General features: G+C 39.5%; 1 protein-coding gene and 1 long non-coding RNA gene across 2 annotated transcripts in view; one reads left to right on the plus strand and one right to left on the minus strand.

The window, feature by feature from the left end:
• Positions 1-18087, minus strand: part of ST6GALNAC3 (ST6 N-acetylgalactosaminide alpha-2,6-sialyltransferase 3) — a 219795-nt gene extending 201708 nt beyond the window's left edge. Inside the window, exon 1 of the mRNA XM_015636368.2 lies at positions 17809-18087. Within this exon, the coding sequence (XP_015491854.1) occupies positions 17809-17826 (18 nt within the window). The 5' untranslated portion in view covers positions 17827-18087. The remainder of the gene's footprint in view (positions 1-17808) is intronic.
• Positions 17064-19796, plus strand: LOC107208226. Its single transcript, XR_001523133.1, has 2 exons — positions 17064-17223; positions 19633-19796. It is a non-coding gene; the product is annotated as an uncharacterized LOC107208226 (long non-coding RNA).
• Positions 19797-27366: the final 7570 nt, after the last annotated feature.

A 27366-nucleotide genomic window follows, 5' to 3' on the forward strand; every position in this document is an offset into this window, starting at 1 on the left:
AAATTCCAATCCATTAAGCACAGAACAACAACTACACCGACAAACTGACACAAAGCGTTTATTTACAGCTTCTCTAAGGTGGAACACCAACCTTCCAATTGAAAAATCTGGAGTATTTTGTTATTCTTGAATATGAAGGCCTGAACTGCTAAAATTGAAGCTTTATTCTAGTCAAGTGTAGTAATCCACTTACGGTCTCCAGTCTAATTCAGAAAATATTAAGAATATTGTATATGTATTAGAGAATCTCTGAGAAGAAAACTTTAGGAACTTAAAAAAGCATCGAGAAGCCAGAAACTACATCCAGAAAGGGGGGGGATATGAGACAAAGTCTGTAGTGACATTGGCTCTTCTTACTTGTCCACTAGAATGTGGACATGCATGCAAACACACATTATAGGCCAGTCTTACAAACAAATCTACTTTAAATTGTACATATTTGCCACTGATAATGAGTCTGCAAAAATACTGTAATAAAATTGATTCTGTGGCTGTGGGATGCTTGTAATAAATTCTAGAACTTGTGTGTTTGAATTTCTGTCTCTGTGCCAAAGCAAAAACATATCATATACTTCCAGAATCAGAGGATGCAAAGCATACAACTCCCACCATTTACAGTTTGTCTGAGAACCTGGACTAAGTTTAGCTTTCAATTCAAAAATACAAAACATGGCAGCATATTAGCCAGAGGATGGTCATTTGAACCTTTCCAGATGACAAATGAGAGCTGCTTACAGGAGAGCCAAGACTGCACTGAAGCAAAGAATTGTGACCATCACGTTAGAATGAATCCATTTTTCAGACACCAGGCCATGGACCTTTCATTCCAACAAAGATTCTACAACTTTACCACTAAGCACTTTTGCAGACAGTTGATTTTAAGCTATGGTGACCAGATGGCAAATAGGAAAAAAAAAATAGAAAAAAGAAAGAAAAAAGAAAGAAAAAAGAAAAAATATGTTGACAATATATTTGCATTATAATCCTCAAGAAAAGTGTTAAGATGAGAACAAAGCAAAGCATTTATCTAACTCCCCTGAAACCCACAAGACTTTGGACACATGTAGGAATCATAATCCATGAGCAACATTGTACATTCTACCATTTCAGTAAATACAATGTTGTGAAATTCAAATAACACAGTCTAGTCATGCACAGCTTGGCTTAAGCAGAACTCAAAGTTTCCTGTGCCTGCACTACAGCCCTTGAGAAACAAGGAAAGGTGTGGATTTCAACAGACAACAGACAGCTGGAATAAATCACTCCTGCTTATCATACTCGTATCTATTAAAGGCATATGTATCAAACATTCCCTCACTTATCCCTAATACTAATAAAAAACCTCTATAGAATTTTCATACCAGTAATGAGCTATAAACCTCATTGCAACTATCCTCTCTTGCATAATTACATCAAGCTTAACCTTCTTGGTAAAAAAGTTAATAACCCTGAATATAGGTTTTAAATAGGGTCCTTTGGGAAAAACAGGGAAGGATGAGACAGTGAACTGCAGAAAGAAAAGCTGAAAAGACTGAGTTTTCACTCACTCTTTCACAAACCATCAGATTACTAGAGGCTCATCAGTTTAGCTAGATTTTCCTGTCTCGTTGAACCTGGGGAGAAGAGTTACACTCCACCACTTCAGAAAATTCTCAACTGAGTGTATTATGCATAAACAAATTAAATTTAGGCTCTAGGACAAAAAACCCTGTCACATTAAAGTTTTCTGCCAAATACAACCCTTCAAGCATTCTCAAGAGTAATGCAAATTGTAATTCCTTGCAGAAGTTTGCACTTCATTGTAGAGACCTTAAAAAAAGATCAAGGATGCCACACTCATGATAGCCAGACAGCAATTTATTTGTGTCCTAAGCCAATTGGTAAATGGTTTCTCTACTAATGACTGAGAGGCCGCTGCTTCCATTTCTTCAATTTACCCCTTGACATGTAAATTAAACTTCCAGTGTTTTTACTTTCTGGAGGTAACACTATACCTCAGCAAGATTAATGAAACAACCACAAATTCTTGGCCTGCCCACAGGTGAGGGTGATTCTGTTAACAGAGCTATTAGACATGCTTCAATAAACCCACTACATATGGTACATTACAATTAACGTTATGAATGGCAGAAGCAACATTGAAGAAATCATAAAACTGAGGAATAATTAAGACTGGGAGACCTCTGGAGATCATCTTGCCAAACCTCCTGCCTAAAGCAGGCCTAATTTCAAAGTCACATCTGATTGCTCAGGGCCATATCATGTTGAGTTTAGAGTATTTTTAAGGCTGTATTTGCCAGGCCCCTGTACCAGTAATATTCCAGTTTTGCTGTGTATTTGTCTCCTTATATTCAGTTGGAATTTTCTTTGTTGCAGCTTGTGACACTTCCCACTATGCTCCTATGAGAAAAACCTGCTTCCATCTCCTGTAGAGGAGGTAGCATTCTGCCAAAAGCTACTCCCCAGGTCTTTGCTTTTACAGGCTGGGCAAACCCAGTTGCCTCAGATTCACAAGATTTTTCTTTTGTAACAACTAGTATATTAGTAGGTGGTTATCTGCCTCCCACTATCCTTTGCAAAGGAGGACCTCAGACTCCGGGGATTTTTCACTTTTAATTTTAGTTCCTGTTAAAGGAAGGCACACACATCCCAACTTCCCATACACACAGACATACCTGCTATTTGTTCTAGGGAATGGGGGCAGCGAACAGACTCCACAGCAATTGATCACAGAATGCACCAGGTTGGAAAAAACCTTTGAGATCTTCAAGTCCAACCTATGACCTAACACTTCCTAATCATCTAAACCATGGCACTGAGTGCCACATCCAGTCTTTTTTTAAACACATGTGGGGACAGTGACTCCACCATCACCCTGGGCAGACTATTCCAGTGCCCAATCACCAGTGAAGAATTTTTTTCCTGACATCTAACCTGAACTTCCCCTGGCCCAGCTTAAGACTGTGTCCTCTTCCTCTGTCACTTGTTGCCTGGGAGAAGAGACCGACCCCCACCTGGCTACAATCACCTTTCAGGTACCTGTAGAAAGTGATAAGGTCACCTCTGAGCCTCTTTTTTTCCAGGCTAAACAACCCCAGCTCTCTCAGCCGTTCCTCACAGGGCTCGTGTTCCAAGTCCTTCACTGTTGCAACACAGAAAGGAGAAGTCGACTTTTCTTTCCTCTCACAATGAAGAGTTCTGGAAGCCTGGTGATGCTGTCTATGGAATTATGCATACAATGTCATGCCACACTACCTCTGCCATGAATTACCAACAGTCTAAGCTACAAATTAACACCAAGAAAACATTCGAAGTACAGTCCCTCTCACAGTTCTGCAGTAAATCTTACTGTAGTTGCTCCTCTTGTTTAGTGCTTCAATAGCAACAATAAGATTAAACCAGGGGAGAGGAAAAAAAAAAAAAAAGCCCAGACTACAATTCTGTTATTTCTTCCTAATGGTTGACATCTTCCAGTCTGTGTATGACTTATCTCATTTTCCCATTTCAGTGCTGGAACAACCTATCTCCCAATCCATATGCTTCTGCTTTTGCCTCTTTTCCTACCCCCACACTCAGCCCATCAGCCAAATTCAGAGAAGGATGATTGTCTTTCACAGCTCTCACTTCTCTATTTTTCCACATTGTAGGTCTGGGGAGAAAAGGATGTACTCACATCTAGCCACTTAGGAGTTTCACAGAACAGTTAGTCAGTTGAGATATCTGACATCCTCTTTTATTTAGAATCATTGTGCAGGCGGAAAGAAATTACCAATTCTAAAGTTCTATAGAGTAAGAAACCAAAACTTCAAATTTATGTTTAAGGTTCTCTTGTTTGCATCAGTTCTGCAAAAAAATAAAACATGTGCTGTAAAAGCTAACTTTATCTTACCTCTTTTTCATATAAATTTTCATATTCAGTCCCCTATGCAATATTAGCCCATATGTTTTCCTGTTATAGTACAAATAAACCTAATTTAAGTTTCTAATGTAAAACTGACTGTGAAATCCATTGGAATATTACAGTACAAAGACAGAAGAACATTTATAACTTCATAGGTAACATTTCTAAATACAAAGTAATTTTACTTCCACATCATTAAAGTAGTTTTCCCTGTAATTTCCAACTAAGGGCTTGTCACAGCTGATGATTAAGTTGCCATTCAGAGAATAACTTCAGGGATAGCCCAGGCTAATTCCCAGTTCTAGTGCAGTTGGTTGATGAGATGTACACAGCATTACTAAGATTTCATTTCTGACTGGCAGAGTGTAATAAATTAGGAAACAGAAATTTCTTATCAAAACCTTACCCAACTGTCTATTTTTATACCTGATTCCCAGACACGGGTTTCAGAAGATACTTTCATATAACTTCATTTAAATAACAGTAATACTTATCTATTTGCAGGCTGGCAATTCAAAGCATGCATTGGCCTTAATCTGCTTTGAATTAATCCTTTGCATCTGCTATTATAGTTCAAAGAAATTACTTCAATTAGGTTTAATTACTTCATTCCACTGCTTTGGATACAGCCCTTATTATATTTCATTACCTTTCCTCATGGACTGCATGGAAAATAGATGCCTAATAGAAGTACAAAACCAACAAAATTATTATGCAAGTATATTACATATACATAACAATACTGTCCATGTATCATACTAATTAAGTTATTATCATAGTCTGCAATCATATAAATGGAATATGAGGAAGGAGCTTTCAACAGAAGATCAGCAAAACCTGATTCATTTTCTGAAGTTTTTAATACCTTTCTTGCTGAATTTATAAGTACTTTTAAATTCCTGAAAGGAAACATGCCTATTAAAGCACAAAAATAATTTATGCTTTTTACTCCAGGGCATATTAAAGAACATCATCTAGACAGTGAGTTGGTTACCAATTATATTCCTCTCTACTCTGCCTGTCTAGTAGTTAGAGAAGTATGCAAAGTAGCTTTAGTCTTTCCAGTTGCCTGGAATACCATATCCATGATTCAATACAGATCCCATAATCTCACTTTTCCCAGCTACAGACGGTAGGAAAGATGAAGTAAAGGAATGTTAGTGCTATGTAAATAAAGCAATTTTTCCCATTTTGTTTGGATGAAAGGTCACAAGTGTTGGCTTGAAAAACAAAGCATACTTCCTTTATATAAAATGATTAATCACTATTTTGAACCAAAACAATCCTCTGTCCACTAAAGGGAAGCATTAGATCAATGTTACCGTAACATCTCTGGTCCAAGCAATGAGATAACCTTTAAAGGTCCCTTGCAATCCAAACCATTCTATGATCCTATGAAAACAGCATTTTGTAGCTGATAATAAAATACTGATAAACAATAAAAATAACAATTAATAAACTGCACAACTGTTTACAGAACATTTTGCTGATTGAAGAAATACATGACTAGTAATCACACATCTCAGGCTGTTAGAGTCACAGACCTTGGAGCCTGAACAATTTCATAACTCCTTTTCATTTAGCACAAGAAAGGTTTCCTAACAGTAAATATTTTTAAATGTTCAGGTTTTTATTTTATTTTAGTTCCACACAGACACCCACCAAGTAGACTTCCCACAGTTATATCTAACATACTGATGATTTTTCCATTCTCCTTCTTTCAGGAATGTTCATTTCCACAAATGGATGACATTTTTCCACAGCTCACTTTAGAGCACTCCTTGCAATGCTTCACAAGACACTTTGCCAACACAAGGCTTGCTTAATGGTGCCATTAGCAAAATCCTGACAAGCCATGGTACCTTGTCTTGCGGCCCAGAAGGAAATTCAACTCTCTGGACTTATTCCAGAGGGGCTTAGGACTTCCCATTGAGAGAAAGATGTGACACAAAAAAAAAAAAAAAAAAAAAAAAACAACAAACTAAAAAGAAGCAACGCTGTCAAATTCCATTTTCTTTTCAGTGTCACTGATAGTGTTTTCCTGCAGATTTTAAAGGTAAAAACAAGTTATAATCCATTTCCACAGTATCTGTGACCTGCATGCTATCTGCCTTCTGGGGGATGTGCTTTTCACTGTACAATTGCTCCTCACTGCAATGGCCTCAGGCAGATTTGAAACTGAGGATCTGAAGTAAAAGACAAAATAGAGGAGTTCTAACAGCTCTTGCACTTTGCATTCAGAAGAAGTACACCAAAGTCAGCTTTTCCCCCTGGAATCAGTGAATGGGGAGTGGTAATAAGCTGTCATGCAAGATTTCAGGGGGGAAAAAAGCAGAGTCGATCATCTTGTTAATTCCTAAGTGCCACCAAGTGTAACATTAGTTTTAGCAAATACCGAAAGCTAAATTTTCAGAAACACTCATTTTACAAGCCTCACCAAGAGGCAAAGAATACAATGCAAGTAAAGCTTTAACAAAATGCCAGCTGAGCTTCATCTCCTGTGTCTCAAAAAGCACACATGGGAGACAGCAGAGGAACTAAACATGGTCTTTCAGACGAGTGGTCAGCCTTGGAATACCCATAATACCCATGGCATTTAGTAAAACAAGGGAAACAAAATGTCCTCAGAATCCAGCATGATGCAAGATCACAAACAATTTTAGTATTTTTTATTTGTCAGACAAGCATCCCTCTTTCAATAAAGACCACCTACAGTGCAGTCACTGTTGTCTCTTGTTCTTGTAGGATCAAACAAGGGAAAATTTTGTCTAGTCTTTTTGGCCCATATTATGAAACATACTGAAGTAGAGTGGACTTTGAATAGCTTCTCCAAACTCTCCAAGCTCTCTGACTGACAAATAATGGGTAATCATTCTCTAAATTAAAAAAAAATTGGCTGGGGGAAACAGAAATAGAAATAAAGTCTTTGATCTGCAGACATAGGAAGCACAAAAGAACAACAAACATTTTAAGGCTATATATACTCATTTGCTGAGCAAGAGATGTATCTGAAGAAATAAAGGGCCTAAAAGCATAGATTCAACAGACACAGTCACTAACTGAATGGAAAATACAAGGCTGATTGAATACAACTACTATCTAAAACTACAGCATTATACAAATACTACTGCTTCCTAAATAAATAAGGCATGCATTCAGTAAAGCATGGAAGTTAAGAATGCAAATACTTTGTGGTACCTGGAGTTTGTGCAGGGCTGCAGGTGAGGTGGAGGCTCCTATGGATACAGGGGGGCCACAGGGGCATTGTCCAAAGACAGCAAAGCTGGACAGAACCAGTTTACCTGGGAAAGTTTATACAGGTACTACAAGCCCAGGACAAACAGTGACCTCCATCAGGATCACATGAAATAGGGAACACTCCCTTTTGTCCATTCTAGGCACACTAAAACCATATTCCAGCACTCAGCAGGCACCAATTTATCAAACTGTGCAAGGGGCCTTGCCTCCTCAGGGCAGCAGGGCCTACACAGAATTTCTGCTACAGAACTTCCCATTTAAACAGCAGCTAGATCCAGTCTGGGTTTATTGCCTTTACATTGGCAAGCAATCTCTACTAACAATATGAGCTCCTACTCTTGCAGGAGTATTTTGGTAGTAGGACCCTCGTAAGAATTTCCTGACCCCTTCTACGCTACTCTCTCATACTTGCACCACCTTCTCAGCTGGGTCAAATGCAACCCTGCAACACTCAGGAAACAAATTCATCTTAAAAATAACACTCAAGAAAGCAAGAAGAGTCCTGGTAGTCCAGTTGCATTTCTGGTTTTTGTAACAGCTATGCTGCATTGCAGAGGGGGAGGTGAGCAGCCGCAGGTGGCTTGAAGGGGTGCCACTCCATGAACCAGAGCTGTGCTGAGGAGAGGGTGAGATGTGCTGCTCCCTGGGACAGAGCCCATTCCCTCGATCCCTGGGACAGAGCCCATTCCCGACCCCTGGGACAGAGCCCATTCCCGATCCCTGGGACAGAGCCCATTCCCTCAATCCCTAGGACAGAGCCCATTTCCGATCCCTGGGACACAGCCCATTCCCAATCCCTGGGACAGAGCCCATTCCCGAATCCTGGGACAGAGCCCATTCCCAATCCCTGGGACACAGCCCATTCCCAATCCCTGGGACACAGCCCATTCCCGATCCCTGGGACACAGCCCATTCCCTCGATCCCTGGGACACAGCCCATTCCCTCGATCCCTGGGACACAGCCCATTCCCTCGATCCCTGGGACACAGCCCATTCCCTCAATCCCTAGGACAGAGCCCATTCCCTCGATCCCTGGGACACAGCCCATTCCCTCAATCCCTAGGACAGAGCCCATTCCCTCGATCCCTGGGACACAGCCCACTGCCAGCTGTCTGACTCCTGGATTCCTCACTTGGCTCTGCGATCCCACTCTGTTCTCGTGGCTAAGGCAGCAGCTACAGACAAGGCAACTGAGCCTCCATATTTAGGATTCCCAAGAGGATGAGTGCTTAGAATGGGGGGAGCTCTGATGGCATTTCCAGGTCCTCGGTTCTTTTTTCACCTTAAGTGACCTGGTAAAATCACTAAGATACCTTAATTGGTTTAATGAAACATGAATGGTCAAGTCGCAGCAAACACAAAGTAAAAATACAGTATAAATTTCATTTCACAATAAGAGTTGTGAACAGCAGAGACAGACTTCCAGGTCCCTGTAACAGGTACAGAAAACGCTGGCTGAGAGAACATGCACAATAAAGCAAGGATGCTGTTCAAGAAGTGTCCTCACAAGGTGCCATTTCTTCTCTCTGGTTTGGTGTACTCTTTTCTCTCCCCGCTGCCATTCTCAAGAAGAGCATTTAGTAGACTAATTTTTCTTTAAAAATATTTTTATACCCCATGGAAGAAAAATAGAAAAGGAATAGAGACACACACAGAGACAGCTGTCTGAATTCTCTCTGTAATCATACGGAAAAAAGTTACAAAATCTTTTGTCAAAACTTCCATTCCCCGGTTACTAAAGATGTGTCTTCCACTAGTTTTTTCCCCACATTACACATTCCACAGCTCCCAAGGATCCCACAGAATGAGTCAGTCTCATTCTCCATTCCATTTTTTAAAATGTTGGGTGTATTTTTTTATTTCCACGTAAGAAACACTAATAGAAAGCTCTTTTCTGTTAACAGCTGATTTTAACCTGACTAGCTTGTCAGAGTTGAATGTAAACACGGGAAAACTGTAACAGGTCAGCTGCCATGAAGTAACTTGTAAATAACTTATCCACATGGCTCAGAGGACTGAGGTAGAAAGGTTTAGTAAAACTATAAGGAATTTCAATAATCACATAAGCCCCATTGTGGACACACATAACCTGGAATTAAAATATTTGGTCCCCTGCCAAATCAAGCCAAACAAAAATTTGTAGGAATGTTATTCTGGTGTAACTGCATCCCACAGTAGAACACAACACATCAAAACACAAAAGCCTTCTAGTCTTTTTGAATTAATCTAAAAGATAAAGTGATTTTCACTTACAGAGAAAGGCCAGATCATAGTAATATTGAGGAGTACATACATAAATTACATAGCATATGATTTTATACCCTAATGTAAAACAATGCCATAATAATTATTGAAAGTACACCAAGAAGCACTCTATGGGCCTCAACAGGTTAGTAATAATACCACTGTGTATATTAAAGGCTTAATAGATACATATTGTTATTTCTTAAATGTAATGGCAGCCCATCATTCCAAGAAAATAATTATGTTCAAATCTGGCAAAACAATAGATTTGGAGGAAACTAAAAGCTGATGGCTAAAAAGGGTTGTGAAACTTAGAAAAAAATAATTAGTTGGTATTTGGTTTCTTACTTTTCCTATTTAGAATTAAATCACTAAACCTCATGGAACAAAGTCTTATGTTGTTACATGCTCAGGGGGACATTCTCTTTGCCAAAGCCTGGGAAAACTTTTCCTAGTATTAAGATTATATATAATTTTAAGGAAAAGAATTAAAAGAAAGAGACATAAGATACCAAATCCTACACCAAACAAGCACTGCAGGGAACACATCATTAGATGAGACAGGAACTATAAATAATTCATTCACATATCTTCTGTACAAATTGCTGTTCCCATGAAATAAACATGTTTTTTCTGATCACTTCCAGCCGCTCCACACCTGCCGTCCTACCTGCCTAGGCCAGCATTCCTCTACCTATTGTTAATGCAACTTGCTGAAAACATATATTTTGTAAGAAGCTACTGCTTCATTTAATTATTTGCAAGTGTAGTGCTCCCACGTTAATTTTAAATGTCACACATGCTATGCAAGTAAACAAGAACTGCTTAACAGGACTGCCTTTCCATCACTGATCCTGAACAGCATCACTTACAAGATCTCATCTCCTAAACCCCTCCAGTTCAGTTCCTGCTGCACCTTTGTCCTCCTCAATAGTAAATATGAAAAAAGAATATCCAGCATGGTATTTTATCCACTTTCAAATATATAAACCAAAAATTGTCATGTTTTTCAGGTGCTTCTGCTAAAATAATCAGAATTAAAATAACTGCTATTATTTTCAATACAAATCACGTTTATATGAACTTTGTACTCAATTTTAGCTAGTTGACTGACTTAAAAAAAATATTAGTATACCTTTACAGCTCCCAGAAGGCATATGAATGCACCAGCAGAAGGATATCTTACTCAATATAACTTGGGACACTGCTATTTAAAAGCAGATAACCATGTAAAGGCAATATTTACATAAACAGAGTATGTTCCTGAAGGGGCAGGGGTGCAGAGAACAGTCAGCTCAATACTTAACATCTTCTGAGATCACACAAAGCAATTCTCACCTCATCCAGCCATAATTTATTCTGTCCACAGATTCAGGAACACAACACACATTACAGTCACACATTGTCCTTTTATACTTCCCATTCACAGAAACCAGTGAAGCTGGGGGAAAAGCAGTGGCTGTTCTCTCAGCAGTCCAGTTATTTACAAGAACCACCACAAAAAATGCAGCAGATGCAGCTTTCCCTCCAAAGCAACAGCAGATTCATTCCATATGAGTATTTGATGCTGACAACAGCAAGGCAACTGCTCCCTCAGCTTTAAGAGATGAAAGGCCCAAGGCAGAGTTTTGCCTTATTTATTAAGAATATATCCAATAAATGGAGCTGCCTTTACCCACCTTGTTTATAGATTTCCACAAAGATCAATTTTTCCTAGCTCCTGGTCAGAGGTCTCAGAGAAGTCTCAATCACTAATAAGATAAAACCTATCTCCAGCTCTCATTGTTATGTATGTGCACACTTCCAACCCTCTGTGCTAGGAATCCAAATAGGGATGGAGAGCAGCTGATAGGCAGAAGAAAGTATTGAGAAAATGTCATGGATAACAACAACAAAATAAATTACCTGTTTAATATCTGAAAGTAAAACTAAAATTTCAAAATAAATTTAGAAGCAATAATTTTTTCTTGCACAAAATAGGTCTTGATATTATGGTAGAAGCTGCCCTGGGGAGTAGATTGGTCCAAAAATTATATTTATTCATTAGCCTCAGGAAGATAAAGAAATTCACTTTCCATTTCATGTGTAAGCATTTGACCTTTCCCTTCCTAGAAAACACACAGAAAACTTTTATTCTCTTTAAGCCACAGATATAGAAAAGAAAATCCTCTTAAAAAAAAAGTCAATCTGCTGCATGGATACTGCTTTCCTGGGAAAAGATGAGAGAACAAATCCTGGAAAGATCACCATGTCCAGTATTACACTTCTGGAAGACACATAAGATACTGTTGGAATGAAACATGGCAAAGGAACAAAATGCTTAAAGCTCTGCCTTTTTTAATTAGCCACACATATATTGTGATAGTTGTGATTAAAACCTAAAATATGGGGTCTTTTAGCTGCATTTCACACTCCCTTTAATTAATCATGATTGTTTGGCAAGAAAATATGTGCTTTTCTATTGGCTACCACGTAACTAGAAATAGGTAATAGCACATCTCAAGGAATTTCAATATGTTATGTCAAAGTATAGCAATTTGCTGCTTTCTATGATGGTTTATGTCATACTCTGACATGCCAAGTCATCTGGCATTCAGGACTTCAAAATGGAAATTGAAAAAAATGAACAAGATATAAACCATCAAAGCTCACGCACAATTCTACAAGTGGCTGAATTTTGAGACCACTTCCTTTAATATGTGATTCCATACCCATGATAATCACAGAATCACAGAATTGATTAGGCAATTTGGCCAAATCAGTTTGGGCAGGGACACTTTTCCTTAATCCAGGCTGCTCAAACAGCACACAAAGACAGTGTGCCCCTGGTAGGGGGAAGCCTAAAACATCTGGGTGACACATGCTCCATTGTTTAAAGATGAACTACTATTCATCGTTCCCCATTATTGCTTTATCAAATAACTACTTAAGTGTGTAAGACACATCAGAATTTCATGCTGGTCTTGTGGTTTTAGTTTTCACACCTCCATGTCAGACACAAATCTCCAGTTTTAAACCAACTGAAGTGCACTGAAAACTGGAGCTTTTCTTGGTTCAGTAACATGGGTATTAAAATCAAATTCATTCAGCCAAAGCAAGTCCTCTTGTACAACTAGACTGACTAGAAACTGTCTCTTTTTGGGAGGGGGCTAATATATTATCCTTAAAGTATGATTAGTTTAAGGTCATTGCAAGTGAGAGTGAAAAGTGGTTTTATACTTCTCAGAATTTAATTTTCCTTAGATTTTCAAGAAGTGAACGTAACTAAAAACACATTATGAAATTCCATGTACTGCACTCCATAAGATCTTACATGGTAATTAAGCACCACTGGACCATGACATGGCAAATCCTAGCCCTGAACATTGGCAGGTTCATTAATGTAGCTTCATTTACTTTGGAGCAATTTAGAGGTAAACAATGTAGAACCACCAAAAAAAAAAAAAATAAAGTTTTATTTAGAAACAGAGTAATTGTAAGAAATTTTTTAAAAATAGAAATATCCAATGAAGAAGGAACATTAGAAATAATTAAAAATTAAGTTTTGCCAGTTTTGTTGGGTGGGGGTGAAAAAGGATGTGAACATTAACCCATAACAAATACGGATGGAGTGATCCACAAAAAAACCTGGATATTACCTCAGAAATCCTGATTCTTCTCTGTAACTCCTTGTTGCATCCACCAAATACTTTCCAGCTCATTTATGCACACCTCATAAGGGGCACCTTTGCATATTTACACCGTCCCTCCCTAGAGACACAACCATACAATCCTAGAAATGATTCCAGATACAAGAGAAATGCTGCAGTCCACAGAACTGTTGATCATGTTAAGACATGCTGAGGAGCGAGCTCACATTACAGCAAACCTGCAGAAAATGCTGGGAAATGGCCCCTCAGTGCAGCATCCTCCCATATGGAGGGGAGGTCACCCTTGTTCCTTTTCCAAGGATCTTTCCATCCCTTGTCATGTCACAAGAGCACAGCATGAAAATCAAACAGGATCCAAGTACAACTCTCAGCACAAGAAAACGGATGGATGCCATGCATAAACATTGCTGCAGTCAATTTAACAGTCAAGGCAGAATGTGAATTATCCTGGACCTGATTCAAGCAGGATATAGAGGTCAACTCAATGGAAATGCTTGCATCCTGAAAATCTCTAGTAGAGAATGGAATAATGGCGAGACTCAGCCTACCCTGCACAACACAGCAGACTGAAACAGAGAACATGCTTGGAGGAAATATCTACACTCATTGTCATGTACATAGAGGTTAAAAAAAAAAATCAAATAATATCCAAGATTACAAGCATCCAAACACTGGGATCAGATCCTTTCAGACCTTCTGCCTCTCCCCTCTGACCAGCTACTTGCCAGGGTAAAAATTCAATGTAATGAGATCAACTTTGCTATTTTAGTCTCAAATGTGCAGATGGAGCATATGCCTGTAGATAGTAATGTTATCTGTGTTACTGCAGTGTCTGAAGACCCCAATCAGACATAGGCCATTGAACACTCAGGAAAAAACTCTCAGAGAAAATTCCTGCCAAAAAAGTTCACCATGTGCACTAAGGGAAAAAATGCAACCCGTGAATTTAATTAAGCCAGTGGAGATAACCACAGAGAGGAAGCATGTCAAAGAATTATAGATGAACACACAGGTACTGTTAACTCTGACAGCATCCTGCAGAACTGTTACAAGCCTGTGCTGAAGGGTTTTATTTGTTTGAAACCTGTAAGTTATGCTTTGCAAAACAGTTCTTTCAATCTTTAAATTAGATTTAAAAAATATTAAAGAGGCTATGAATTTCAGTTGGCCACCTGCTAACTTTGAGAGGACCTTCAATCAGCTGTGGTAATAAGAACATTGCCTCACATTATGCAAATAATATTTAGACCACAGAGTTTCACTGAAGGTTTATGATCTCTGTTGATAGAAGGTCACATCCAGCCCCCAGGCACACGAAACCTCTGTTGTTCACTGCACAGTAAATACACAGCACACAAAACAGAAGGAAGTGAATTCCTCAGTTTCAAGCTTAGTCCTCACTGTACAAGCCCATCACACACGGATTTTGTTTATTAAGCTCTACCCCATTAAGCCCAAACAGTTAAAATTGTACTTGGATAACAACATAATCCATCCCCATCATCTTCGTCAAAACTTCCATTCAAAGAGAAGAGTTTGGGAACAGGGTAAAACAATCTCCTGCAAACTGCAGTGTGTGCAAACTCAATTACCTGTCCTATTTGCTATAAAATATCATGGTCCAGTCTTCACTGGGGGATATCATGGTTTTACAGAGTGTTGTCATTCATGCTGTGTTTATCATAAAATGACACATACTTTAAAGTATTATTTTTCAATTATGCAGGAAGTAGAGCAGGAAGTAATTTATTGAGGGAAATTTGTCCTCATTTTCAAGAGTCACTGGCTGATAGTGGAACTTAGGGACTTCAATATCATTAGGGACAAGAGTGACACATAACTAGTAATTACTGCTAATCTAGTGGCTGGCAAGGTGACATGCAGCTGCCATAGTAACAAGCATAAGATCATAGCTTCCAAAAATGACTACATTTCACTCAGCTATTTGCCATGATTTTTAAAACCATGACATAGAAAATAAAAACACATCACACACTTTACAACTTGCATCTTTTCCTGCTTTTCTTTAACAGAGGAAAGAATGCCTCAAAATAATAATTTCACTGGTCTTACTGAGAATGCCCCACTATTGGCCAAAAGACAAAGTTTCTGGAGCCACGATCAGTAACAGCCCCATCACTCTTACCTAGGAAGAGTGAACAGCAAACACCAGAGAGACAGCAGGCACTCTTAGTGAAAATCCCCTTCCAAAGCACTTTTGCTCTCTTTGGCTGCACACAGAGATTATTTCATGCAGCAGTCACAGTACAAGGAGATGTTCACATCTGAAGGTGATAACACCTCTTCTAATACACTCTTAACCACTCTAACTCCAGTTAATTATTAACCACCACTGCTGATCTTTGCACTTTACAGACACCTCTATCCAATCGCATTTATATTAAACTCTCACTCATATGGAACTCCAACATTCAACAAGTCTCAACAGCTTTGTAAGGGGGTTAAAAATCTAGGAAGAGAGGAGGGCAAGCCACATGGCAGACTCAGAGACACTCAGGGTGAAGCAGAAAGGACACACAGTTGTTCTGGCTTCCCATCCACTGTGCCACAGCTTACTTCAAATCTATACCTACAGATTTCTGGGGCTTTTCCTGTTTCCACACAAGCTCAAGGCAAACCCTAGGGAAAGGAGAAGGGTGTAGCTAACAGGTTTGTATTTTCAGGAAGGAATGAGCTTAGTGTCATGTCAATATACATATTAGTTTGAAATTCCCTGTTAGGGGAAAAGCTGTAGACATTACATTAAAAACTTATATACAAGTATCTTGAGCTAGACGTTTAAATTACTCCTGTGGGATGTCTGTCTGAGAAAATCTAGCTTGCCTTATGGCAATGCTAATCTTCTCATATCTGTTTCACTTTTTATCCTTGCACCTGCCTGAATTAACAAGATTAAGAATTAAGCTGGAAGAGGGCTGTCTGTCAAGGAATGCCAATTAATCTATTGATTTAACCATCAGAATAGCAACCAAATGGAGTTCCTGGCCAGACAAACTGCATTGTAATTCAAACTCTAAGGTGCTTGTGGCAGGCTATGTCATCAGACGGCAGAGGAAACAATGAGAAGGGTGAGAGAGACACTGGAGTTTTCTTGTAAAGGGATTCTTACTTAACTCTTATGGCCAAAAGAAAGATTTTGCATGTGATCTTGCCACAGAATTTAAAAAAAAAAAACAAAACCAAAAAAAAATTATGTTTTCCAGATCATTAGCAGATCCAACCTAAGTCATTTAGGGAGTGTTTAAACAGGGGTGTACATGCTTATGTTTGTGAAACTGGGCTCCATTCACAGAGCTCACATCTTCTCATCTCAAATCACAACTCTCAGTTGCATTACTGCTGTCTGACTAAAGGAGTTTGTCAGCATCTAGCTCCAAGCAGAACCTGCTAGTTCAGGGAAGTTTCTGCACTCACAGCAGACTTTGCCATATTTATTAACATAAGCTACCACAACCTACAAGACAGACAACTCAAAAAACATCCATGTGCCACAGACCCAGTAGCTGAGAATGAATGAATGAACGAACAAATGAATGAATGAGGAAAAGAGAGCAGCAAAGTAACAAGTTTTTTTCAAAGGTGAATGCCCAAAAGTAGTGGTAAGGATTGGATTAATGGAGACACCTAAATGTGCGTTATCCAGAAGGTGTTTTAAAGTTTTGCAATTTATCCACTTCGTTAATTTGCTGAAAGCAACTGCTACCACAGGCCATCCCAAAGTTTGAGATAATCAACTCTATGCTAGAAGATCACACTGAAAATAACAAAGAATTCTCAAATCACTTTTACTTGCCAAAAGAAACAAAGCGCAGATATACTCTAAGTATGCATAGGAAGCCGCAAGGGCAGGTAACGAAGGGACCTGAAGCAGGGCGGATAACAAATGGGTCTGAAAGCGAGCTCAGGAGAGCGGCTCCCCGCAAGTGACAGCGCTCCAAGGAAACAAACGCTGCCTGTTCTCGCTGACCGCACTTCCGCCTCCTCCCCTGCCATCGACTCCAGCCCCTGCCATCGACTCCAGCCCCTGCCATCGACTCCAGCCCCGCCGGGGCTCCGGCACCGCCGGGGCTCCCTCCGGCCGCACGGCGTGCGGGCTCCAGCACCGCCACCCCGCTGGGGAACAGGCTGCAGAAAACACGTGAGCACACGGTAAGTTTGTGCTTGTGTCTGCTGGCGCCAAAGGGGAAAACCCGCTGTCAAATAGGTTGCTTAATTAGAAAATGCGGTTAAATGCTAAGTGTAAGTGTGTGGGGCATGTGGATCTGGAGCGGATGCAGCAGGGGAGTGTGTGCTTAAGGAGCATCTGGGACAGCTGTGGACATCTGCAGCCGTTGCTTTAAGAGCGGTAAATGCTGCATGGTTAGAAAAAGAAAAGAAGTTGCCCGTTTTGTCCTTTGCATTGGAAGTCTGTTGCCCAAATGCTATTGCTCCTGAAGGAATTCAGCGGAGACAAAGTCAGCTGAGACAGTCCAGAGCCGCTCTCCCCCCTCCCGTTATTCGTACACACTTCTCTTCCCGCTAGCTCACAGTTCTGACAATGCAGGGAAAAAGAGAAAGAATGGCAGAGGGAAGCAGAGCACAGCTGTGCGTTGCAGAATCTCTCCATATTCATTTGCCAAACAAAGCCAGTACTCAAAAAGACAACGAAGATGCAATAGGACCATACCAAATCCATGCCTCCGAGCAGCGAGGGGCTCTCTTAACAATGCATTCAAGCAACAGACAGAGATTTACCTTCAGAATGCAGGCCATGTTCTTTCTCTATCCTTCCTACCAAAGAGCAGCAGGATTCTACTTTGTGAGCAGCAGTTCCAGTGTCGGGCAAGAGGCTGGTGGAGCTGCAGAACTGCTGGAGCCTACATTCCCGTAGATCCGAACGGAGGTACCACGCATCCAGGCTCCGTTAGTCATATTAGTCTTTTTCTGCCCGGTTCGTTCCACCCATCAGCTCCTGCCACTGGCTGGGAGCCAGCCCAGCGCCTCCCCTCCGTCACATGACCGCCTTTGATTCATGGCTCCGGCGTGTTTTCCTGAGCTCCTGCCCCTGCCATCCCTGCCCACGGCAGCCTGCACCTCGCAGGGGCTCTGCAATGCCTGCACAGCGAGCTGCGTGCTCATCCTTAACCCCCTGCAGCCCGCTCAGTGCTCGCAGGAGACGGCGGCTGGGCAGAAAAGTCCAAACTCTCTCTGTTATTTGGGCTGGAAAATCCTTCCGCTGTTTGTTAGAGCGTGGTGTTGTTTTATGTTCAGCCCTTTGCACTGTACTTTGTCTAAATTGCTGCCCTATGAGAAATAATCATTATCAGCTCAAATATCCCACCAGAGGTGTTTGCGTTGTGTGGTGCACGCCTTTTTGCGTAAAGAGCTGGCATCCATCACAGAGAATGGAAATCTAGGCTTGGTTTGTGAAGTTTTTGGCTTGTGCAGCTTTCTTTGGACTTTCTTAAGATAAGAAAGTGGGGTAAAGTGCAGATGAATAAATTAAGCTGTTGAAGAAATCCTTCGCTTTACATAATCTCATCAAATTCAAATTTTTCCCTTACATAACATACTCTATATATCATAGAGGTTTTACTTCATATTTGTCACTTCTCCTGCAGTTTCTTTCTCCCCTTCTTACACTTTCTCAGTACTTCTCATTACTTCATCTTGGAACCCTTTGCATTTTCTGTACTTGGCACCTTCCCTATATTCTTTTTGTGCCACATTGCTTCACTCCTGCTGCTTTAGTACCAAAAGCTCTCCAGCTCTCTTAATAAACTCCTTGTAATGTGTGTCTTCATCCCCTCTGCAGCAAGTCAGGGTACCTGTTTACATGCAGGCAATAGCCTCCAGTTCAGGTTATGGAACCATGTATCACAGAGCCCCTTGGTGGGTGGGAGCCAGAAGGGGTTAGTGCTGTGCTGCTCATTTAACAACCAGTACTGTTCCCTGCCTGGCAAGCCTCTGGGATCCAGGTGCAATCCCTCAGGACAGTAAGTAGGTTGAAACTAAAGGAACTTGATGTCCTCATGTGTATGCAGGGGCAAATCCTCCACACAAACGGCCTGGGGGGATTTCTCCTGCTCACACTCCTTGGCTGCCTTCCTGAGCATTTCCAGAGAAGATGCCAATGTGTGTTTGGCCTTTGTATCAGTATCCAAGGTGCTGTACTCTTACACAGGTCCTGCAAACTCCTCAGCACCTCTCAACACTGGAGATCCACTTCCTTGCTCAGTTACAGACACAAGCCGAAGCTCTTGAGCTGAAAATTGTAGTATTGCTGGGACAACTAATGAAAAAGAATTTAGTGAAGTTTCTAACTGTGTTGATTAACATTAGCAAATATCTAAATGACAAGTCAGCGGAAGAAGGTGTTAAAGGAAGGACTTACAACCTTTTTTTAATTAGAGGCTACCACCAGCCAGTGTTAGATCATTCTGGATAGCAGTTTATGTGTCTTTAAGTGCTAGTTATTCATAAGGAGTTTTGTTACAAAGCTCTGTTTCTTAGTGAATAAGGTAAACAAATAATTCATTCTTTCCTGAATAAAAAATAATTGGCTATTTTTCTCTCTAGCAGTCAAGAATCTGGTTTTCCTTGGAGTGAAACTGTTCCTTTCACCTGTGTGATGGGCATGAAAGAAGTCTTCATCTGAGTTTTTCATATTCCACCCCCTTCCCACCCTCCACCGTACCAGCTCTGTAAAGAATAAAAGGAATGAGACTGGAGAGAAACCATGAGAATGGTTGAAAGGTCAACCATTTCAACATGTCCAAAGCATTGAGGGATTTCCAGTGAATTATATTACTTAAGGAAAGGCAGAGGCATGGGTAGTTGTCTTGTTTTAAGCATCCCTGGCATGCTTTTATTCTAAACATCACATCAGCCAAAATGTAGTAAACTTTAACTTTTAGACTTCTTGTAAATGAATATTTATCTTAAAAATACTTCATCATTACTAGACATCAGCATCATCTATCCTTCCCACTTTCTTTCAGGAGGGATGTGAGATTTCACTTTATTTTTTCCTTGGGACAAAACTGAAGGTGTGACTGGAGCTGAGGTCACCACAAAGAGCAACAGAAAGTCCAGCCTTAGGCTGAGCTAATTTCATCTCAGAGAAACTACACAAGGAAAGGCATCCACCAAATTATAAAAGCAAGGAGCCACTGTAAGGACATCATTCCATGAGTCTCATGAAGTGCTTTACCTGAACTTACAATACCCTTGAAATCAGCTTTAGGCCAAACATAGCTCACATAAATTGTAATTTTCCATCCCAAATTAACACGGTTGTTGTTGCCTGGTAGGGATGTCAAAGGCAGTGTGAATCTGCCTTTCAAGTCTGAGTCATTGTGACAGGCCACACAGTCACTGCTTCTAGTTCTGAGGACAAAGACCTTTAGTTCTGAGGAGAAAGACCTCGCGTGTTTTCCATCTAGTCCAAACCCTTCCGATGACATTCCTACGGAGATGTAACCTTGGGGAAAATATGGCTGTGTGGGCAGCAGCCCTTTTCAATTCTAATTCTTAAAAACTGTTTCTGTCATAAGAAATCAATCCTTCATGGAGACGGCTGATCAAGCCTCAATTTGCAGAGATTAATACAGCTATGAAATCCCAGCATCCAGGCAGGAGTTTGTAGTGCCAGTGTGGGTAGTCCTGCTGGGCAGGCTGTGCCATGAACAGTTGGCTTGCTTGGTGGTTGGGCACTGTGGCACTGGTAAAGCTGCACTGTCACCTATGGAAAGAACTTCAAAGCCAAAACCTCACACACTTAAACAGTAAGTTAATTTTGTAGTCCCACATCTGTATTTTAGAAGTGCAGGTTTACACAAAGCCTGAAAGCTATCATCTCACTGATCAATGAAATCAGACACTGGTTCATGCAGTGAAAATGTGCCAAAAAGGAAGAACCTGTTCTTACACTTGTTGCCACTACAAAGTTTTATCAGACAAGGATGACACAAGGTGACATTTTTCTCCCTTCAGGTGTTACCTGAGTCAGTGGCAGAGTAACAGATCCACTCTGCTGTTATGCAGAGATCTCATCTTCCCAGCCTTCTGTATCAAGTTCTTACCTCATGTAACTCAACACTGTAAGTAAGAAATTTAAGGTACCCAGCAGCCCAATGTCATGGCAGAGGTAGAGGATGAGATGATTAAAAAACCAGCAGCTTATGATTATGAACAGGAAATCTTACCAGGTTATCCAAATGCTACATGGAATTTTTAATTTAAAACTCTTAATGATGCTGATTTTCCAGGTAAGAAAAAAGGCTTAATCCAGCCTGAGTACTTCATTTTAGAGGTGAACCTCTGCTACATTCTGGAGTGCAGAAGCTAAGGAGAGCAGGTGGGGTTTGTTACAACCTAAATTCTACTGTTACTTTTCAGAATATCCTTACAGCTTAAAGCAAGTTTGCCATGTGCACATTACTGAAAGAGCCAGTATATATTGCCCTGCCCAGCTTCCTTCTCAGAATAATTCATCTGAACCTGATTCAGCTGCAGGACAACTCAGATCCATTTAAAGAAATTAAAATAAAATAATAAAAAAAAAAGGGTTTAGTCATGGAATACTTCTGCATGTCTCAGCGGCAGGAGACAAGGATTGCTCAGCACCATTCCTGCTATTTGAAATTCAGCTCATCCCCTCACTATTACTCAGTGTCATGGTAACAATTTAGCACAGCCACACAGCCCTTGCAGACCTTGCATGTCCTGCTGTTTCCCCCAGCCCCATTGTAATACGCACACACAAACACTCAAATCAAGGCCTCACAACTTTCTTTCAACTAAACATTATTTTCAATAAATAAATAAACAAATAAAACCAAGTTTTGTCCACACCTAACACTGCATGAATATTCAGAGATTAAAACACAAAGGTCTGTAGAAGTTCCTGAAAGCAGAAAAAAGCAAACCCCACCAAATCAGTAATCTTTTCAGACTGTTGACATTTTATTTTCAATGCATGCTCATCTGAGAGCTTCAGGTGTCTGTTTTCAAAGATGGTCATTAACCAGTGATCATTTTATACTAAACTACAAATTGTTGGGCTTTTTAAATATAAATGAAAAATTGTATGTCGTCTGTTATTCTTAATTTGTTTTTTCTATTAAATGTGTTTAACAAAAACAGTGGATTTTTTTAAATGCAGGGGGAAAAAACTCAAAACAAAAACCAAAACCCCCACATGCTTAGAGCAGAACAGTGTCTGTCCCAGACAGCTTTCCTCTAATTAATAAACAGACTAAGCAACTCTGAAGAGTGCTGTGTCTGCTTATGCCACCAGATGTTTTGCCTGTATAAAAATAGTACTATAAACAAATGTAAAACTTGCTGCAGTCTCCAGAAGAAGAAAACCTACCAGTAATGTTCTGAAGGGCATTCAAAAGCTAAATGATATGTTTGAAAATGCACTGTCATTTGCAGGTAGCTGCTGAGTAGAGGATATGGGTGGTCAATAGGTATTTCTTGTACGTTCTTCAGTCAAGGATGCATTTGGTTTCTCCACTATAAAGTTTTTACATTCTTTGCTCTGTTATCAATGCTTTACACTCCCACTGGTTTTATGAGATGTAACGAACATCACAAAAATACTGATACCGTTTCACAGTCTATGGCCATGTCAGTTTATCCTCTAATGAGATTTTATCCTGGAGAATACAGCTGTGCACATAAAAGCAGCTTAGGAAAAGGAACCGAAAACAACTTCAATCATGGTATTGAAAGCCTTAAATTGGAACAAAATTTAAAAGCAGACTTTCAGCTTAGGGGAATACCTTAATACCTTGTCCTGAACTGAAGAAGCAGAGACATACCCTGCCTCCTTCCTCCAAAGATCCAGCCTGTTTTTGTGGGCTAAGCTCTGTCATTATCCAAACGGTTTGTATTTAAAAAAAAACCCAAAACAAAAACAACCAAACCTCTCTCTCTTCCATCCAAAGGGTTTATCTAATGTTTCTTTGCACTTGAAAGGAAAACTTTAAAAGTGCAGCAGAAAAGACAAATATATTTAATTCAGGAGTGACTTAATTTTGGTGCAGGGCAGGGGAGGGAAGGGTGGATTTTTTACACCACTCTCATGTAACATCTAGAGGGTCTCAACCCCAGCAGTGTCAGATTTAAGCCACCTTGTTCAGCAAGATCCTGCTCACACCATCACAAAATGGGATATCAACTAGCCTCAAGTGTAACTGGTGGTCTTGTTTCAGGAAATTACATGAATCAGCATTATTTTAGCGTGCTGTAAATCAATCTTTAACATGATTACCATAATTTTAGGAATAAAAAAAAAATGTTTTCACAGATTTTTTTTCCTGTCTTGGATATATTTTGTTCAGTTATGGCCACAATGTTTAGACATGCAGAAAAGAATTTGATTTGTGCAACCACAAATGTAAGTGACATTTTCTTGGTAGCAAAGGTATCATATGGGGAGTTTTACAGAAGATGATCAGAAAGTCACAAAAAACACCTAATTCCTGTTTTTAAATCCCATTCTGTACTTGATTCCTGAGTTATAGTTGAACTATACTGAAATCCAGCTCTACTCCTTCCATTCAGATTCTCTCTGTGAAATTCTGTTCTTAGCAAATTTGATGTCTTACCTAGCCACAGCATGAGCAGCAGCAAAAGCTGCTTATAGATCTGGAATCATGAGCTTTTACTCCTCTGAATCCAAATAAACTGCTACCCTACTGCCCTGTAAATCCACACTCTCCTTGGAGCCTTCAGGGGCTCTAACCAGCCATCCTGCTGTGCCCTAATGCCAACAGACTTTGCTCCACTGGATATAAAGTGAAGAAAATATTTTGTTGTTGAATTTATTTTCACCCATAAAAGTTGCCAGTAGCAAAGCGTTGCCATACTTTGAAGAGCCCATCTCCAGCTATTCACACATATACTCAAGGAAAACACCTTTGCATGTTTTGGAACATCTGACAGCTCTCATACAAATTTTTAACAAAATCTAACCTGTGCAATTGTTTTAATTAACAAAATTTACAGCTGACAGGTTTTGCCTTTGACACTTGTCTACACTGCTGTGTAATAGTGAACTAGAAGATAAAAAGATGCATTTATAAGGGGATCTTAAGGTGTTTAATAAATTAAAGAACTTGTGAATATTGCCTTGTTGGACCAAACAGCAACCTTGAAATCAAAATTGCAGCACTGAACACAAGATCAAAAAAATACAGGAATTCAGCCTGAGTATACAGATCTCAGAACTGCTTAATTGCTTAACATGATCACACCATTCTTTCCCCAGAGGAAGCTTTGAGGTTGTGGGTTGTTGTTTGGTTTTAGGTTCATTTGGGTTTTTTTTTAGTTGGAGTGAGGAGTGAGGTTTGGGGTTTTGGGTTTTTTTTTCCATTTGTCCACTCTTTTCTAGTTCAAAAAATGAAACTTGCAAAAGATGAGTGTGAATCAGCATTGCATTAATATGATGTTTCCTACAGGATCACTGCTTCATTTACTGGGAAATATGATCCAATGAATGAGATGTGGTTTTAAAGAAAAGCTGCAGAAGTCTGATGATTTAAATCATTGAAAGCAGCTGTGAAGAGGTGGATTTTGAACTTGTTTCTAACAGAAGTCCACTGCAATGGTCTCTGATTTAATACCTAGGCTCTGGTATTATTTTTCCTCATTTTCTGGATTCAATTTGAAAACATAAGGGCTTATTTATCAATGTACTGGGTACCTGCAGCTGCAATTGAAGGTAATAGGAGTTACATTTTGATCATATTAATTTATAGATAATGCTGACTGCTCTGAACAAAAAAAAAAAAAATAAAAATCTTAGGCACCTAATATTGGACAGCAGCATAAAAGGACACATTAATTCTTTTCCCTGTGACTCACTTTATTTCCTATAAAACAGTAATCATCTTTAATGTCAAGATGTCATATTACAGTGAATGGCATAAGAGTGTCCATTAGGAAATTAGGCAACCTAGTTAATTAATTTTGATATTTTATGGCTTCTGGTGACTCTGATGTTTTGTTCAAAGTTGTTTTTGAATTTTCAAAAAGTCATTAAGCCCTCTGTTAACAGCTTCCCCAGACTGAAAGCTGAAGATTCACACATCCACTATAGTGTCAAAACACTAAGATTTGGTAATCTGACTGTTTTTAAAAAAACCCTTTTTATAAGCAATGCAATCCTGCCATAGATCACTCTAAGCCAAGTAAGAGATTTTATGGACACAGTGGCCTTTGGTGTAAAATACCAGGTTTTGCAAAGTTTTCACTGGAAGCAAGTTCCATATCTCCAGGAGAAGTTTGTTAAGATTGCTCTATAATTATAGCCTACATCTCAGGAGCAAAGGAATCAGACCTTGGGTTCAGCCAATTTGAAAACATCCAAGTGAAATGTTTTCATAATGCAGATCTTTAAAATTTATATGCATGACAAATAAAGACCTTTCCTGCCCCTATATTTTGAAGATGATCATCAGCATCTCATTTTTCTGTCTGTTCATATATTGAGAGCAGTGTTAGCAGGTCACATAAAAACCTATTTCTTTTGCACCAGAAGTACAAGTAGTATTGCATTTCAACATCCAGGACAAGAAAAAATAAGCATAGAGAGACATATTTTAAATAGAAAACATTTTGGAAAGAAAATAGTTTTAATCATCCTCAGGTGAGTAACACTCTTCATTTTCCCCCAGCCACAAATTACTAGAATTACTGTTAATCTCAATAAAACTACAGTATTTCTTAATCAACCAGAAAGCATTAAATTTAAAAATGGCTTGTAATTTATTATCCACACCTTAATACAGTTTTATAACATTTTTATTGTTTTCAAGACCTTCTAGGATTTTCCTTATCAAGATGTGACATAATTCTTCCCATAGCTCACTTGTCTCTTTATAATGCTACAGTACTTGATAAAGAAAATATTTTATAGTTGGAGATAAACTTACTGTGTCTGGCTTTCCATTTTAATAAAATTTACAACAGCATTTGCAGAAACTGCAGTACCAGATTTCACTGAGTGGAAAACCCACATATTAGTAGCTAAGATTTACTTTACACCTATTTTGTAATTTTTTGTATAACAGTCATGGAAGCAAGCTGTCAGGATGAGGTCCATGAAGTATTTTAAGGATTGGTTTAATTTAAATTCAGGGGGTTCAGATGCAAACAGGATGGCTGCTAGCACTAAGTGTCAGAGTATATGGATTGCATAAATTTTTTTGTGTGTGACACTAAATGCAACACCTATCTACAAACATAGAGTCCCTCTATTTTATTAATCTGAAATTATCTTTTGTAGTTAAAAGCCCCTGAAGTAGATTTGCATAGCTTTGGAGTTGGGAGAGGGAGATTTTATTATATTGGACTAATGCTCTCCTTTAATTCCCTTAATGAATTATCATTCCTGAAGCAGATACCATGGGAGAAATGGCCAGATCCACTGAAGTTTGTCCAGGATTATATTTATATCCTTCCTGGTATAAATCAACATCTTTTGAGAGTTTTCATTAGAAGGAAGAAATAAACCTGACTGTTAGGTGAAGTCATGAACACCTGAGAGGCAGCTGGGTCAGAAGTTAAGTGGGAGGAAGGAGGGACAGCTTTTTCAGCTCATAGCTCAGACATTGCCTTTGTATTTTTGGACAATTTGCTTTGCAATTTAACATTTCTCTATCTTTTCCTGATAAGAATAAAGAGAACTGCACATTGTTGTGGCCCTGTAAAAATCTTAGTTTAATATAATAGCAACCAGTAGAGTTCCCTTTTGGAAACATCAAGGACATCAGGCTTTGCTGTCACACTCTCCTCCTGTGAACCATGCAGTTTGCTGCTGTTGCTGTGGAGTGCTAAGGGCTGTAACATTAGTTACAGGTTTCAGCTGGGACTAAAGGTCTTGGAATATTTAATAGATGGTGGGGTGATAAAGAAAAATGACAATCAGAAAATTACCCTATTGCAACTTTAAGAGCATTTTCTTCCTTCTCCTGGTTACTATTTTTAAATCCCACAAAGTGAAGCATCAGGAATTCCTCCAAGATGACAGCAGCTCTGCACTAGAAGGGTAAAGGCACCAGGGCACTGACTGGCACAGCTCAACAGAGCAGCATCAGGGCTGGGTGAAGAGCTGACAGATTTGTGTTTAATTCTGTTTTTACAAACAGAAATGGAGACTGTTTTGCTAAAGTGAAAATCTCTTCCTTTAACACAGCTTCCCCAACAGAAGGCCTGGCTAAGTGAGAGCAAATCTGTGAATTTTCAAAGCAGTTTCTTAAACCCACTTGAGATTTTAGTGACATTTACATTTCTAGAGTG

This window comes from Parus major, chromosome 8 (genome assembly GCF_001522545.3).
Source record: "Parus major isolate Abel chromosome 8, Parus_major1.1, whole genome shotgun sequence".
Classification (NCBI taxonomy): domain Eukaryota; kingdom Metazoa; phylum Chordata; class Aves; order Passeriformes; family Paridae; genus Parus; species Parus major.